This window comes from Pseudochaenichthys georgianus, chromosome 13 (genome assembly GCF_902827115.2).
Source record: "Pseudochaenichthys georgianus chromosome 13, fPseGeo1.2, whole genome shotgun sequence".
Lineage (NCBI taxonomy): Eukaryota > Metazoa > Chordata > Actinopteri > Perciformes > Channichthyidae > Pseudochaenichthys > Pseudochaenichthys georgianus.
In genome coordinates, this window is record NC_047515.1 from 27,521,706 (window position 1) to 27,537,266 (window position 15,561).

The 15,561-nt window shown below is 43.2% G+C and overlaps 1 protein-coding gene across 2 annotated transcripts in view; it reads right to left on the reverse strand.

Annotated features, from left to right (window-relative positions):
• Positions 1 to 15,561, reverse strand: part of kmt2a (lysine (K)-specific methyltransferase 2A) — a 43,243-nt gene that overhangs the window by 11,898 nt on the left and 15,784 nt on the right. The window contains exons 4-25 of one of the 2 annotated variants that reach the window (XM_071205195.1): positions 15,165 to 15,342; positions 13,722 to 13,950; positions 12,843 to 13,585; positions 12,666 to 12,739; positions 12,316 to 12,552; positions 12,060 to 12,206; positions 10,914 to 11,012; positions 10,468 to 10,588; positions 9,219 to 9,332; positions 8,846 to 9,030; positions 8,452 to 8,628; positions 8,060 to 8,170; positions 7,090 to 7,160; positions 4,753 to 4,964; positions 4,569 to 4,663; positions 4,222 to 4,359; positions 3,980 to 4,138; positions 3,730 to 3,841; positions 3,557 to 3,635; positions 3,246 to 3,406; positions 3,013 to 3,159; positions 263 to 2,873 (exon numbers count right to left, since the gene is read on the reverse strand). In XM_071205195.1, coding sequence (XP_071061296.1) covers positions 263 to 2,873; positions 3,013 to 3,159; positions 3,246 to 3,406; positions 3,557 to 3,635; positions 3,730 to 3,841; positions 3,980 to 4,138; positions 4,222 to 4,359; positions 4,569 to 4,663; positions 4,753 to 4,964; positions 7,090 to 7,160; positions 8,060 to 8,170; positions 8,452 to 8,628; positions 8,846 to 9,030; positions 9,219 to 9,332; positions 10,468 to 10,588; positions 10,914 to 11,012; positions 12,060 to 12,206; positions 12,316 to 12,552; positions 12,666 to 12,739; positions 12,843 to 13,585; positions 13,722 to 13,950; positions 15,165 to 15,342 — 6,200 coding nt within the window. Of the gene's footprint in view, positions 1 to 262; positions 2,874 to 3,012; positions 3,160 to 3,245; positions 3,407 to 3,556; positions 3,636 to 3,729; positions 3,842 to 3,979; positions 4,139 to 4,221; positions 4,360 to 4,568; positions 4,664 to 4,752; positions 4,968 to 7,089; positions 7,161 to 8,059; positions 8,171 to 8,451; positions 8,629 to 8,845; positions 9,031 to 9,218; positions 9,333 to 10,467; positions 10,589 to 10,913; positions 11,013 to 12,059; positions 12,207 to 12,315; positions 12,553 to 12,665; positions 12,740 to 12,842; positions 13,586 to 13,721; positions 13,951 to 15,164; positions 15,343 to 15,561 lie in introns of both variants that reach the window. The other variant, XM_034097557.1, reaches the window with a different exon arrangement.

Here is a 15,561-nt window from a genome sequence, read left to right on the forward strand (position 1 = left end):
AATATGTCTTATTATAAGAGACAACAGAAAATAATCACAGATAAACACAGGGTTCATTCAGCATCAAATCACTCAAGCACACACCTGCAGGAGACACACATCACACATGGCCTGTTTGCTAGCATTAAGAAACATCAGTTCAAAGAACATTGTACTCTTGTACAAAATATAAGAATGCAAGCACTTTATTTGTATAGACTCTTATGGACCCTTTGGTACCATACAAAGCAATCATTGTATCTGAATAATTGTGTGTACTTACAGAGCACTCAGCATGTCCTCCTCAGCTTTCCCTTGAGCCATTTGCTGTTGCTGCTCCTCGTCTTTCAGAAAGCGCTGCAGCTGGGATCCCCTTCCAAGACACTGGTCTATCCCTTCTATGGATGGTAGACCTTCACCAGGGTTGATTATTGTTCGGGTGAAGTTGTAGTAGTAAGGGTCTTTACCCCTCTGTTTCATCTCACTGTCTTCATCGTCGCCGCTGTCCACTGACGAAGAAGAGGAGGTGCTCATATCATCTGCCCCATCCACCTGCCCCTCAGCCGACTTCTTTCGGCCACCGCTCCTCCTCTTCACCACGGGCCCGGTTCCATCCCCACTGCCGTAGAAAGGGAGGTCTTCTTCTCCGTACGAGCGAACCCCGTAGAAAGGCGTGAGGCCGAAGAACATGTTGGAGCGTGCGCGGGCACTGCGTCGAGGATAGCGCCGCTTGGCCGACCCTGACCCGTCACTGTCGTCCTCGTGATGTTTGTCATCCATGCATCTGTCGTGGTTGTCTTCGGGACCCTCATCCTCTGTGCCTTGAGTGAGGAGGCTGTGGTGGTCTTGGAGCTCGCTGTGTGAGTGCTCCTTGCGCAAATCCTCTTCCTCTGTGTGAGTCTGGGTGTCAGATTCAGAACTGTCACTACTGCTGGCAGAGGGCGAAGAGAAGAGGGCGGAGCGTGCAGAGCGACGGGTCCCGTGACCGGAAGAGACGGTGGAGGTAGTGGTCGTGGGACAGGAGGAAGAAATACTACCTGCCTTGCCGGTCCCATTGGGGTCAGTCTTGATTAGTGCAGTTACAGTAGGGGGTTTAACGGATCTCTTCTTCTCTCTAGAGGACAACGGCAGCTGGTTAGTTGTTGGTTTGGTGTGAGACTGAGCGGAGGTCTTCACTCCTTTCTCCGGAGCTAATGCCCCCTGCTGCAGCTGCTGTAAGTTCTCCAGACTGGAGCTGTTCTTCCTCTCCGGACAGGAGTAATTTTCTCCGCCCTTCGAGGATGACCTGTCCCCTCCTGGGTTATCAAGCTTCTCCCCCTGAGCCTTTCCTTGGGCTTTGGTGCTGTTTCCAAACACTGGAGCTTTGCTATTGCTGCTGTTGTGGGCGCTGGGGTTTGTAGCAGCATGAGCGTTGGTGCTGCCGGTTGCTTTTGTATTATTGTTCAGAAGGGGAGATTTGTTGCTGCTGTTGCTGTTTTGAAGAGTCTTTTCTCTTTCACGGTCTTTGGACGCCTCTCTGCTGCCTGTAGTCTTAACTTTGGGGTGTTTGTCTTTGGCAGCTAGGGCTGTAGCCGGTAAGGCTAGGAGCATGGAGCCTCGCTTGACAACATCCTCTTCTGCTGGTGTCCTTGAAGACCACACAGGCTTCATAGGTGCTGTTGTGGTTGGACCTGATGAGTGATCAATTGATTTCCTTGAATTGGACTTCTGGAATGAAGGTTGTGGGGACATGGATTTCCCAACGACGGAGTCCTTGTAGAGTGAAGCTGGCATTACATTTCCAGTGGAGCTACTACTCTCTTTCCCTGAGCTGAGCTTGTCCTTAGACTGGGTGATGCTAGAGGTGGGGGTGGCCCGGTGACGAGGCATCATACCTGCAGAAACATCCAGTTCTTTGACTCCATGTTTCCCTTGCTTGTCCGTCTGCTTGGCGCTGCCACCTCTCTGCTGACAGGTGAGAGCAGCGGTGCCCACAGGGGGGGAGGACTGGCCTGAGATGGCAGGTGCCAGTCGGGGGCTCTTACCCTCACCTCCAGCCTGTTTGGACTGACTGCCAGGGTTACTATCTTTCCCCGAGGCAGAGTCTTTGTTTTTCTCCAAGCTTCTATAACTGGAATCTCTAGAGGAAGGTCTCCCCTTATCAGAGTCTCTGCTTGATGGTCTGTCTTTACCTTGACCTGAGTCTTTTCCTGTTTCCCTGCTATGTTGTCTTTGCTTCTCAGAGTCCCTTAACCCTGCATCTCTACTGAGAGACTTGGATTTATCAGTATCCTTATAGCTGGAATCTCTAGAGGAGGATTTGCTTTTATCTGTTTCTCTATTGCTTGACTCTCTGCTAGCCTGTCTCCCCTTCTCAGAGTCTCTGTTAACTTGTCTCCCCTTTTCTGGATCTCTACTAGGAGGACGCCCCCTCTCGGGGTCTCTGCTTAACGTTCTCCTCTTTTCTGGCTCCTTTGCTGGTATTTCACTCTTGTCAGAGTCTTTTTGCGTTGTTTCTCTGGATGATCTATTTTTGTCCAAATCCTTAGAAGCTTGGTCTTGACTTGAAACCCTCCCCTTGTCCGTGTCTCTGGATGCTTGCTGTCTGTATCTGTCTGTGGAGAACGTTCTACCTTTTTCATTTTCTCTCTGGACTGGACTCTTAGCGTCTTTGCTGATGTGTCTGGACTTTTCAGGGTCTCTGGCAGGGGAGGGGATGAGGGGAGGGGGAGAGGTAAGGGGTCGTGACACAATGTGAGGTGGGGAGGTCACCCCTCTGTGTCTGTTCAGCTGGTGGGAAGAAGGAGAGAGCGAAGGGGAGCTGTGGCGACGTGAATCAATATTCCGCAAGCCGGGGTTCACCAGGGAGTCGCCTACTGTCACAATTTCATGGCTTTGGGGATGAGAGGTACCTCCTTAAAAGAAAGAAAGGGAAATTGAAATGGGTACTTATCTGTGAGAATCAAGGACTAGGTCAATTGAAACTCATTTCTACAAACCATATCTAAATTATGTAACGAACGTCTTCTTAAAAAAAAAAGGATGCATATTTACCTGGAGAGGGCATGGGTCTGGGGCCTATGAAGCGCTGACAGGGGGGGTAGCTTGGGTGTCGGTTCCTGGTGTAAACCCTGAGCTTAGGGGAGTCGGTGGGGGAAAGGGTTTCAGAGCGCCTTGGGGATTCAAATGGATCTGGGAAGTCTTGATATGAAAGAAGAAGAATTTAAATATAAACATCATATTTTAAAACATTAAAACCTGAACTAGATCAAGTCAATATAGTTTACCTGCTATGTGAAGTGGGCTGTGGGCTATTGTGCGATTCTCCTCAGGAGCCATCATGCTTTTCAGGTCAGATTCTATCACTGTTGGGTGGCAAACTATTATCCTACAGGTGTACACACAGCGCTTTCTGGCATCCAAAGTACTCCAGTACACCCTTGAACACCTGGAGAAAAGAGAATTTATTCAGTTTGCAATTTAAATGTCCTCCAGCAGATGTACATTAATTGAAGGGATAATAATGATGAGGTACAAAACAATTGTTAGGGAAGACTTTCAAGTGAATGAAAAGGTAAAAAAAAGAAAGAAAACTCACTGGTATCCTACAGGGAAGAGTTTGCGTTTGCAGTCTGAGAGTTCAGTCAGTATCCCCAAACAATCAATAGTCATGGATCCTGCAATGAAAGTTTTAAAAAAGGCATTTAGACACTGGGAGTAAATCAAGGAAATGGACATTTATCCACCAACATTTGCCATTGATCAACCTACCTATCATCATGTGAATATTTTCAGGCTCCAGTCCTGCCAGCCACTTCCTCCTGAAGCTAATGCCCTCCAGGTCCACCAGGATCCTGCGGGTCACCTCAAACCCAGACACCACCTGGAGAAAAATGACAAACATAGGAAAGGTGAATTATTATTTATGACAAAGATACAAAAACGTGAACCTACTTTTAAGGTGGCTGCCATCTAAATGTATTAATGAACATCTGATTTTATAGTAATTCGTTTTTCTTACTTCTCCCTTGATGAGGTCCCTGTGCTTTGGACAATAGACTTTCTTGTCCTCCAGGAAGACGCAGTGGCACTGGCGGGCGCACATGAAGTGGTAGTTGCTGGTGCAAGAGGTGAGGCAGCAGCCAACTGTGGCCCCTGGCTTTTGACACTTCTCACAATGCTGAATAAAAAGAACAACAGGTTGTAAATGTCTGGCCAAGAAAACAGTGAAGAAAAAGAGATGCGATAGACTGAATGTCTTACCAGCTGTTTCCCCCTGAGAACAGCCATGTGAACATTCTTCAGCGAGCCGTCGTCGTCTTCAAAAACTTCGGCGGACCACAGTGCGCAGTTCACATGGGTCCACTCATTCTGACCAATGTACAACAGCCTGCCACCCTCCTGAAACAGTGACAGAGTCATTGTTATGTTTGTCAAAGAGAGTTCAAACAGGTTCAATTTAAGGCTTTATTGTCATTTGCACATTAGCTACAGTGTAGATATGGCAATGAAAAACGTAGGTCACATGCTCTTCCAACATATATATAGGACATAGGACAAATAAAACATAAAATAGTGCAAGTAAATACAAATAAAAGTTCCTGACTCACATTAGTGTTTTCATCCCCATACTTGAGACACAGAACACATTTCCTGTTATCACTGACGCCTGGCGGAGGAGGAAGCTCTAGGCTGTCTTCACGATCTGTAGAAAAATAATTTATAATAAAATCAATAAGTGACAAAAAAAGCATGCCTGTAAGTATTTGTATATATATTTGCATGATAGCTTACCAGGCAGCAGTGGGGGTGGTGGAGGTAGAGATAAAGGGAGAGGAGGAGGGGAGGCTGGAGAGTCTGGTTCACCGGGGGTTTTGGGCCGAGGGGCTGGGATGATCTTTTTCATGAGGTGGGGGAGCTCAGCGCGGGAGAGCTCCTGTCTCTCCTGCCACTGGGCGTAGTTGTGGTCCAGGGAGGGAGGAAGCACAGCGTTGGGGAGAAGCCCGCTGCTGGGGCACCACGGAAAACAGAGACAGGCAACATTAATAAGTGTGTCAGTGCTAACAATGATTGGGTCATTTACAAAGTTGAGATTGCTTATTGTTTGTTATAACTGTTTTTTTTTTACCGGCAATCAACTAAATGAAAAATATCCCTCAATGCAGACGGAAATTAAAACAAATACAATATTTTATGAAGGGTGTTAGAGAAAGCGATAACAGATTTGAAGTGATATTGAAAAGCAATAACAGAGTATTTAATCCCTCCAAATTATTATACAGATTATAATCTAAAGGCTTTTACCAAGAAGCCATAAAAGTCATATGACTATAATGTGAGCAGTTTTACCAAGTCAAGCAGTGATGGTTAATTGGTGTCTTGTGAAGTCTCATAACTTAATGCAGCAGAGGCAGCTAAACAGGCATTTAAAGGATCACTAATAAATAAATCCAACACTGACCACAAAGTAAACCACAAATATCTATCAAAGAGTCTTCAAGTGAAATGTGAAGCTTTCATGGTTTGCCTCCCACAATGCCTAGAGGACAGGCAGAGTAAATGGTCTGGGAAAGCTGATATCTATATGAGTAAGCGAGTGAAAGAGAGAGTTAGTAAATGTGTGTGTGTGTGTGTGTGTGTGTGTGTGTGTGTGTGTGTGTGTGTGTGTGTGTGTGTGTGTGTGTGTGTGTGTGTGTGTGTGTGTGTGTGTGTGTGTAGGAACAAATCCAATATGCATTCAATTACAGAGGGTTCACATAGCCACAAAGCATTGACTATGAGCCTTGAGTAATTCCTTCAGATAATATCAAATGATTACCCAGTCATCCCTGTAAACAGCATCAATTATTCATTATGACCATTTCATTATTTATCATGGATGTAAACGCATGTGCACTTATCAATAGTGCTGCTGCCCTCCGTGAATATGTTTGAGGCTACTGCTCAGATGCTTAAATACACTGACTGAACTGATTGCATCTTATGGGAGATGGTTTCATTGATCCTGTATTCTCTTGTCAATAAAGAAACACGTGAAGACATACATGCTGACTTTATCTTCTCTGTTGATGTCTTTCAAAATGACATCGATCAGAATGTATAGGTCTCCTGTGGTCTATTACCAACTTACATTCACCACTAAGCTGTCCATTGGGCTCATTAAATCAGAGAAAGTGTGGAATCAATATAATTACCCCAGCTTTACATCTGAACTGGTCTCGCTCATCACAGTCATTATCTTGAAATGAGGCATATTGAAAGAAAACCACTCCACCACTATCTACTCCACTCAGGCCCTTTAATGAATGATTTATTGAATTCTTAAAGAGACTCTCTTTCTGTATTTGATGTAATGGCAATGGTAATGTTATAGGTCCTGCTCGCACCTGGTCATGCGTATTGTGTGACCACTATCTTCCCGAACATTACAGACATTATTTTGCCTGTAGCATGCTAGTAATATGAAGCCTTCTGCACACAAATGAGTGAGAACAAAACTGAACATCACAGACTTGTAGATGTCCTTAATCACTCAAAATGATAAAGAGACGATCAGATGAATTCCTGATCCTCCTTATTTCCACTTACTAATTTGGATTGGTTTTGTTACAGACAGCCCCCACATTTGATAAATATTAGTTCACTGCTTTCTGGTTTTCTCCTCTATACAGATGATGGTGCAGCTTCTCCAAGGGCAAACCACATCTTACTCCTCATTTCAATAATTATAGAGCACAGTTCTTGAAAACTGCAGCTTACAACAAACTCTTTGGAAAGGTTCATATTACATGAGTAGTATTATATTCAAAGGTTCTCTGTTATAACAATCATAACGGTCACTACAGGTTTGGAAAATTCCAGCACATAACACACAATTCTAATTTAGATTAAGAGCACTTTGAATGTCAAATTCTGGTTATGTCAGTTTGAGATTTCTTTCAAACCCTTTAAATCAAAATGGCAAAATATACCTGATTTCCAAAAACCTCAACGCATAACAGTGTAAAGAAAATTCTAGAAGCAACTTATAGAGACAAATTATGGTTTACATAACTGTACTGTGTAACAATTGCAAACTGGACACTAAGTTATTGGTATAACTTCTTGTACTACGGTGCGGTAGACACTCACTTGGAGACTTTTTGCCGTTCCCAGAGCCTGGACTCTTTCACTTTGAACCACGGGAAGATTCGGTCCATTTGCTGAAACACAAAACATTTAATGAAGTTTGCATATCAGCCTCGTAAAATGCATTTGTGGCAAGCTTTTGGCTAGCTTAATGTTTCCATACTCCATGAACAAGAATATTGCTAGGGTGTTCGCCAACCCCATATTTACTCTTGTTTTGGGAGAAGCATTGTCTGCATAGAGTTTTGCCTCGTTAAATTGAACTGGCAATGATCTGGCACCTGGTTGCTACGTTTTAGTATACACGCCACACGCTTTTACTTTGTCTGTACAATGTTTTTTTTATTGCCACTAAATTTGCCTTTAACCTATGATATCCTTTAACCTAGAGGATAAAGTAGGGCTGCTCGATTATGGCAAAAATCATAATCTCCATTATTTGGGTCAATAATTGATATTACGATTATTAAAAACGATTATCCATTGACTTTGAAAACATCCATTTATTTAAAAAAAAAAAAGTAAACTGTATGTTTTTAACAGTTGATTATCCTGAACTATATAATTCAACTGAAAAACCAATAAAAAGTTGTTCTTTTTTTATAAAAAATAAATAAATAATCGTTTTATTTTTCGATGATGTTGTTTTTATAATCGTTGCAAGCCAAAATCGTAATTGCGATTAAAATACGATAATTGAGCAGCCCTAGGATAAAGACAATATTTATTTACATTTGAATAAATATCAAACATGTGCATGTAGGCATGTGGGTAAAATACATATCTGAAAATTGTGTGAGGTTATTGAAAAATAAAAACTGCCTGACATGACCTAATGTGTACACCTGTCCAACTGTTTTTCATTGTGGAATTTGAGAGACCTTGTGAACTGCACTTTCATTTGATTTGTTTTTGGTGGTGTTGAAAGGACTGATATGATCCATATGACCTAGAGTGGATTTGAGGTTCTTACCCTAATGAAAAAGGATTTGACCATGCTGTTGGCTTTCCTGCTCTCAGGCTGGCCACCATCACTGTTGATGGCCGTCTGAATGATTCTCGCAATGTCATCACTGAACTCCAACTGTGGATGAAATGAGGAACAGACACACACACACACACACACACACACACACACACACACACACACACACACACACACACACACACACACACACACACACACACACACACACAGACTGGTTGTAAAAACAGTGAAGTGAGGATGAAGACTGGTTAAAGGTCAAAGCTGCTGTAGCTTTTTATGTTGATACTTGAAGTAATTCAAAACCTCTCATATGGTCTCTTGAAAAAGCACCAGATCCAGTTTGACCAGCGATACTGCTCAAACAATGACATGCTTACCACTGAATTGTAGCGACCTTGATCCATCTTTTTCTCAACAGACTCCAGGTCTGCAGGGGAGTCACTGGGAGGTGTGGAGGTGACCTCTGTCAGGACAGGAGGATCTGGGCCCTCTGGGGAGCGACGGGATGGAAGACTCTCCTCTGTTTCTGGGTTCAGCTCCGGAGGCTTCACCGCCTGCGCCCAAGCCAAAGCATTAAGATCAGTTAATATCTCACCATTATACTCATGTATCTGTGGTTACTGCTTCAGCTGTTCGCAACTTAAACATGTGTATCGTGCAAATACAATTAAAAAACTTAAAATCCATTAAGTAGTACACAAAAAGTACACAAATTATAAAGGAATTCGTACTGGAACCACAGAAGAAGAAACATCAGTGTGTGTATCTCACCTGTCTGTAGCGTAGCAGGTGTGAGGATGTGCGTGAGTTGAGCAGTGCAGTGAGGACATGGCGAACGCATCCCTGAAGCTCCCTCTCCAACACCGTCCTCCACTCGGCCGGATGGCGCTCAGTACATTTGGTGCAGGTGTAGACAACGCTCTCTGGCAGCTTTGATAGCAGCTCGTACATTTCATCTGGGGGCCAGAGACAGAAGACAGGTCATTATTGCTGCAATTATTAAGTGACATCACTCACAGGATGGCTGTCAGTCAGCTGCAGAGACACTGACAACTGACAGGGCAAATTAAGTGCAACACATGCTGCTGAATACTAAAGTCAGCACTCGAAGTAAAAACACAGTAAACGTTGTGTGTTTTAATACCTGTCAGATTTTCACACTTGGCATGAACCCAATGGTTGCAACGGCTACACTCCATCATCTTGCTGTCGTAGTCATCATCATCGTAGCACTTATCACACAGTGGGCAGAAGTTTCCTGAGAGAGAAGATGGCACAGTGAGTTAAAACCGCTCAAATATCAAGGCTGTCACCTTCCTCAAGTTACAGAAAGAGTGTTCAAAATACAGGTCAGATTCTTAGGAAATCCTTCTCTTTAATCTCAGAATGAATCCCAGGTGGTGCATATGTACTGCCTACTTCAAGCTGGGGTAGCCAGTTATTACGAAAAGGCACAAAAACAAAAACAGGCTTTGAAAACACAGCAATTCCTTCTCTTGCTGGTCTGTAAAAGGACCTGTAATTGGTTAAAGTTCACAGACAAGATTTTCAAATGCGTGAAGACAGAGCTAAGAGGAGGTGCAGAAGTCTAGTTTTCTTACAGACCTCTTGAATTGGAATATAGTGAAAGATTTTTACGATATTTTTTCGAAATATAAAATCAACAAAAACTTGCCTACCCCTGCTTCAAAGTGGACCTATCATGCTATATTTGAAATATATATTGTAGTATATGTATTGTATACATATATAAAACATGTCTGTGATTTTTTTTTTTCAAAATACCAAACAGATCACCCATTGTAGCCATGCATCATACTGCTCAAACCCCTCTTTTGAAGCCCTGTTTAGAGAAATGCAGATTTTGGGTCCTAAAAAAATAAATAAGAGGAGGCAGAGCTAATGCCTGATCAGAATTCTACCGGAGATAAAGTTAAATTCTGCTGTAATAAAACGCCATCCTGAAACAGTATGGAGCTCAAATGCTTTTTCCCTTGCGGGTTTATCACAAGGTGAGTTCCTTTTTTATTCCCTGCTTTTCAAACACATGTGCTGTTCAGTACAGGTTAGCTCTGAGTGTTAGCGAGGCTTGCTAATGTAAACAAAGACGTCCAAAACACGTCCGGCATTGTTTCTGATAGCAACTTTCTGTGGGTCTGCCGCCGAATTGACGTCAGTTCGGATGGAATCTGTATCCGCTTGTTGTCCACCCGTTTTTAAAAGATTTGGGTACGGAGGAAAAGAGAGAGGGTTTTATTTTCTGACGCTGCATGAGCTCCCCGACGCACCGGGGACACATATTTATGTATAAAAGACATCACAAAGTGCATTTTGCATGATAGGTCCCCTTTAAGCATGAACATCCTTTTGGGCTCTGCATGTTTGTCACTTACCTTTAGCAAAGAGTTTGGCACAGTCATGACACATGGAGAAGTCATGTGACCACTGGGCATCCAATGACTTCCCAGGTTTAGTGGCTCCACAACTCTTACAACGCACACACTTGGTGCACACCTAAAGAAGGAAGAAGGAACACATAAATAAGGTGGTGACAACATGGACAAATCCGGCATGCAGTTGTGTAAAGAGCAGGAATGGTGTGAAAGTGACACTGTGAGGACTGAGGAGTACAATGTTTTCATAGACGCTGCCTGTGAGAGGGTGCCATGAATGTAAGCAACACTGTTGTGAGAGTTTGTAGAAATGTGTGAACAAAAGGTAAGAGAGAAATGTGTCAGCATACTGCAAAAGTTTGGTCAGACACTGGTGTAACTGTTACAGTTACATAAAGATGAGAGGGTGAAAAGGAGTCCAAAGGAAGAGTGTTGTGTATCCATACCCAGACTCTCTTCTTCTTGGTGGGTCTGGTTGGGTGGTTGGGACCCAGGCACTCTGGGTGGTAGCTGTTACGGCACTTATCACACTCCAGCAGCTGCTGCTACAATGACAGAGGCCAAAAGTGAGATGGGATTGTAAAAATAGCAAATGAGGCGAACATTTTACCGTCCATGAACAACAAACAAAACAGTTCTGGCGACAGGAATTAGATACAAATACGTCACCTTTTACTGACCTGGAATGGTAGCATTCACCTTAGCCAATCAGCGGTGTTATGAGCTAGATTCAACATAACAGTGTTCTCAAGTCATAATAATGTGGTAGCATGATACTCAGAGCTCGAACTATGTGTTTATTGAGAGCCACATTCATAAGCGGGCGTCATGGACCATGAGATTATCTAAGGCTTTAGGAGGAAGCTTTAGTGGGAGCTGTATGGAACTCGTCAGGTTTAAGACAGCAACTTAAGTGCAATCATGTTTTTGGATTTGGCTCGACACAATTAGCGACACACAGCTTTTTTCTTTTCTACTTCCACACAAATACCCATCCATGCGTACCAAAATTAAAAAAAGACATGGACAGGTTTACAATTGTTTCATGAGACTTTCTCTCTCTGAAACTGAAAAAATGTTGCTTAATATTCAAGGAACATCAAAGGTTGCCCCTATGTAGCAATATTGTTTTTATTGTGTTCCTGTTTTTTTTCGTCCACTTGAACGCTGGTGCACTTGCATCTACATTCAGTTGACACACATCCTGCCAATGGTTTTACACCACTTCCCTGATGTGCAGGTGGCGGTAACACGCAGAGAAACACAGAAATGCACCAGCAAAGTCAGGAAATGCCGTTTTGCCCCCCTGTGCTGTATAATGTTAAAAATAACATAGACAGCTAAGGCAGAAACTCCACAGGGCCCCTTCAAATGGGACTTCAAAGATCATCTCACATCATGCACAAATTACACAGTACTTGAATTGAATGATTACATCATGGCAGGAATCAAATAAGCTGATTAAGTGCTGACTGCTGGAAAGGCTAGCCGGTTTCCTTCAAGGGAAGATTGTCCAGGCTTTGCACACTTTCACTTCATATGTAGCATTTTAGTGTATAACTAAACAAACAACACTGAACAGAAGGGCTTACTTTAGTTTTCTGATGCTGCCGTCCACAGGCTTGGCAGAACCTGCACCGTCGACAACACCAGTTCTCAAACTGCTCCTGGAGGGGCCGCTCTGACTCCCCCAGGCAAAAAAGATGGAACGGTTCACAGCATACCTGGCAGAAGACAAACTAGATAGAGGAGAAGAGAGAAACAACAGATAGAGAAAGGATGGGTGATAAATACAGACACCGGTAGGATACAGGTGGAATTATTAGCATTAGCAAATCGTTTTTTTACCTCAACATTCCCGCTGCTTGCACATAAGAAGCAGAGCACCCGGGGTGTGACAGGCACAGAGCTGAGCAGGCTGAGGCCGCCAGCCTCCCACACCTTCTCCACATCATGGTCCCTCTTGAAATCCACTCTGATACGATGCACTCCGTCGCAGGGCGCTCTGGACTTCGCCTGGCCCCTAGTCGAGGGAGTGCTTAGCCAGTTTAAAGTACTGCTGCTGGTGGGTTTAGTGGTCAGCGGCTATTCGTGTTATTAGACAAGAGGAGAGTGAGAGAGGAGGGTGAATATTATAGGTGAGCATTCCACATATGTGAAAAGGAAAAATATATAAAATACAAGTGACTACTGTTTACCTGGTCTTTTGGTCTCTGTTTAGGTGATGGAGGAATAGGTCGAGAAGTTGGCTTCTTCAACGGCTTTGATTCAACTATGCAAAAGAAACAGGACATAAATGTAAGAATACAGTAAAGTATAAACTACATATTTATTTTACCTTTACTATAGGACATAAGGGTGCACATTTTATCCACCTGTATCTGACATGGTTGTAGTTGAGCTCTGCTGTTGTGATGATTGCTGCTGAGGCTTCTTCTTGAGCTCGCTCAGAGGAATCTTGGGTGAAGCCTCTTTTTTTGAAGGTGCCTGACTGGTGATAGGCCGTTGTTGTTGTTGTTGCTGTTGTTGTTGTTGTTGTTGTTGCTGTAGTTGTTGTTGCTGTAGTTGTTGATGAGATTGCGTCGACTGTGAGGGGGAATTCTGGGCTGAAGATGACGAGGAAGAAGATGATGAGGATGAAGAAGACGATGAAGTGGAAGAGGAGGATGACGATGACGAGGAGGAAGAGGTTGGGACAGACTGCTGCGGTTTGTTTCCCTTCTTGGTGGAGATGCTGCTCGCGACTGAGGGCGGTTTGGAGTCTGGTGTCGGGGCAGGAGACTGGGACTGGGCTGGGACTGTGCTGAGCGCCTGGGGGGGGTCGAGGGGGGCGGGGGAAGATGCGAGGGCTGGAGACGACTGCTTTGACAACGACTGCTGTCTCGACTTCTCCTCTGCCAGCTTGAGTGGGGGAGTGTCACTCTTTTTGCGGGGAGGTTCCTCCTTTGGTGGTGCAGGCGGGGGCTTAGGGCCAGATTCTGAGATCGGACCCTTCACCGGATTGAGAGCCTCCTTCTTCTCAGACAATTTGTTCTTTTTCTTGTCTTTCTTGCCTTTGCCTTGCTTCTGAAGAAACATCTTCGAGGGCATCCACTGCAAGTTCTGACACTTCCTCATCCTGAATAGAGTGACAAAATGTAACTTTTATTTTCTTTAAAATGCAATTATAAATCAATTGGTTATGAAAACTTGGTTAAACATTGTAATAATCTATTGTAATAATCTATTGTAACAGATCATGATCTATGACTCACTTGCAGCACTGCTTTTTGATGTTTCGTCCTCCAAATTTAGGCTTGTCGAGACAGTTGGTACAGACACCACAATCCTCTGGAACTTGGCAGCCTGAGCATTGACCACAGCGGCGCGACCGGCGGCCCTTCTTGGGAGGAGCGTCTTGAACAGATTTCTGCCGCGTCTCCCGTGGCTTTGTGGGAGGGGACTGCGGCTCGGCCTCCTCGGAGCCTGCTACTGATGACTTGTCTATAATAAAGGAGAGATCACAAATAGAACATCATTACTGACATAAGATTGTACAGGATATACTCTAGTCAATAGGGATTAGATACTGAAAAGTCTTAAGACCTGTCAGAAAAAGCCAGGAAGAAAAGTTATTCCTAGATTGTTGCCAAGCACATATAAGCATGACAATTTTACAATTTTGGAGAAAAAAACACAACTGATTCAGCTGGTAATTTAACAATTCTAAAGAAAGGATTAAGGCTCTTCATATTTTCAATCATTGCCTTTAGGGTACACTTTTATCCTTGGTCAATGGACACCTCATTGGCTAAAGCTAAATTGAGCTAGACAAAAACTAGGCTTTTGTGTGTTTTCTTTTTTTTAAGTAATCCATAGCAAAAGTTTCAACGGGTAGAAATAATTCAATTTAAAACATATTATTTAATGCATCTACTTTGTAACGCAATATATAACTGAGCTATTGAGATGTCACTGACTTCAGGTCCTCTGGCCTGACAGCAACTCACATGTTCCTACATGGCATGAAAGCAGTCAAAATAACAGGAACGGGGCAGCCAAGCTCTGTTCGCTCCATCACCACTTCACTGTGTACTTGTGTTCTGATTGATGAGTGGATATCTCTGCTCTTGTGATAAGCCCGTCATCACTGCATGGCATGCTGCACAACGTTTCAGAACTCACGCAGGTGTTGGGTCTTAAATAACAAACACTCAGACAGTTCTGTAAGTCAATAATCGTGCCTAACATTAAACCTTTAAAAAACAGCACACTACCCTAATAAATATGACAATTAAGGTTATAATCCTGCTAATTTGTAGTTTGGTTTTCAAATCTTTAAAATGTTTTCCTGTACGGTCATTATATGAAGTGTTATATATAAAAGCCAAACAGTCTATTTTCTAAGGTAGGCCATCTTTATTACACTTTCTTTTCTTTTTTTTACCCTGGAGTGGTACTCTGTTACTGGTTGACTAATACTTGAAACCTATTAAGGATTGTATTGATACAACTGTAAAAATTGAAAATGTGAATGTGACTGAAAGATATATTGTACTGTATTATTATAACTGAAAATGTGAATGATACTGAAAGATATGTTTTAGAGTATTATTGTTTGAAAAAAAAAAAAAAAATGTCAAAAAAAAAGCCAAAGGGTCACAGCCCACAGTTATCCACATGCAGGTCAAATAAGAATGAAGTTGAGTGTGCCTCACCATCATTCCCCATGGAAGATAGGATCTTCTCTCTCTCCTCCCAGGGCAAGGCACTAAGGGTGGGCATGTCGTCAGGGAACACTGCCCGGTTACGGCCAAGAGCCACAGCTGCACGACGACATACATGCTTGATGCGTGGACCCCGGACCGAGGCCTCTGAAGAGTCACTCTCTTGACTCTGCACACAAGTAGCACAACAAAAGTAAGAAACTTCATCATATCAAAAAATAGACACATACACCACCACAAATGTGCAATGCAACAAATTTGACATTTTAGCATTCTGTTTATGTCCTTAGTATGTCATTTTAATTTGTTGCGAGTGATTCACCTAACTAAATAAAACTCTTTCTCAATAATGAGGATGATGATAATAATGAGCTGACAGAGGCGAAAC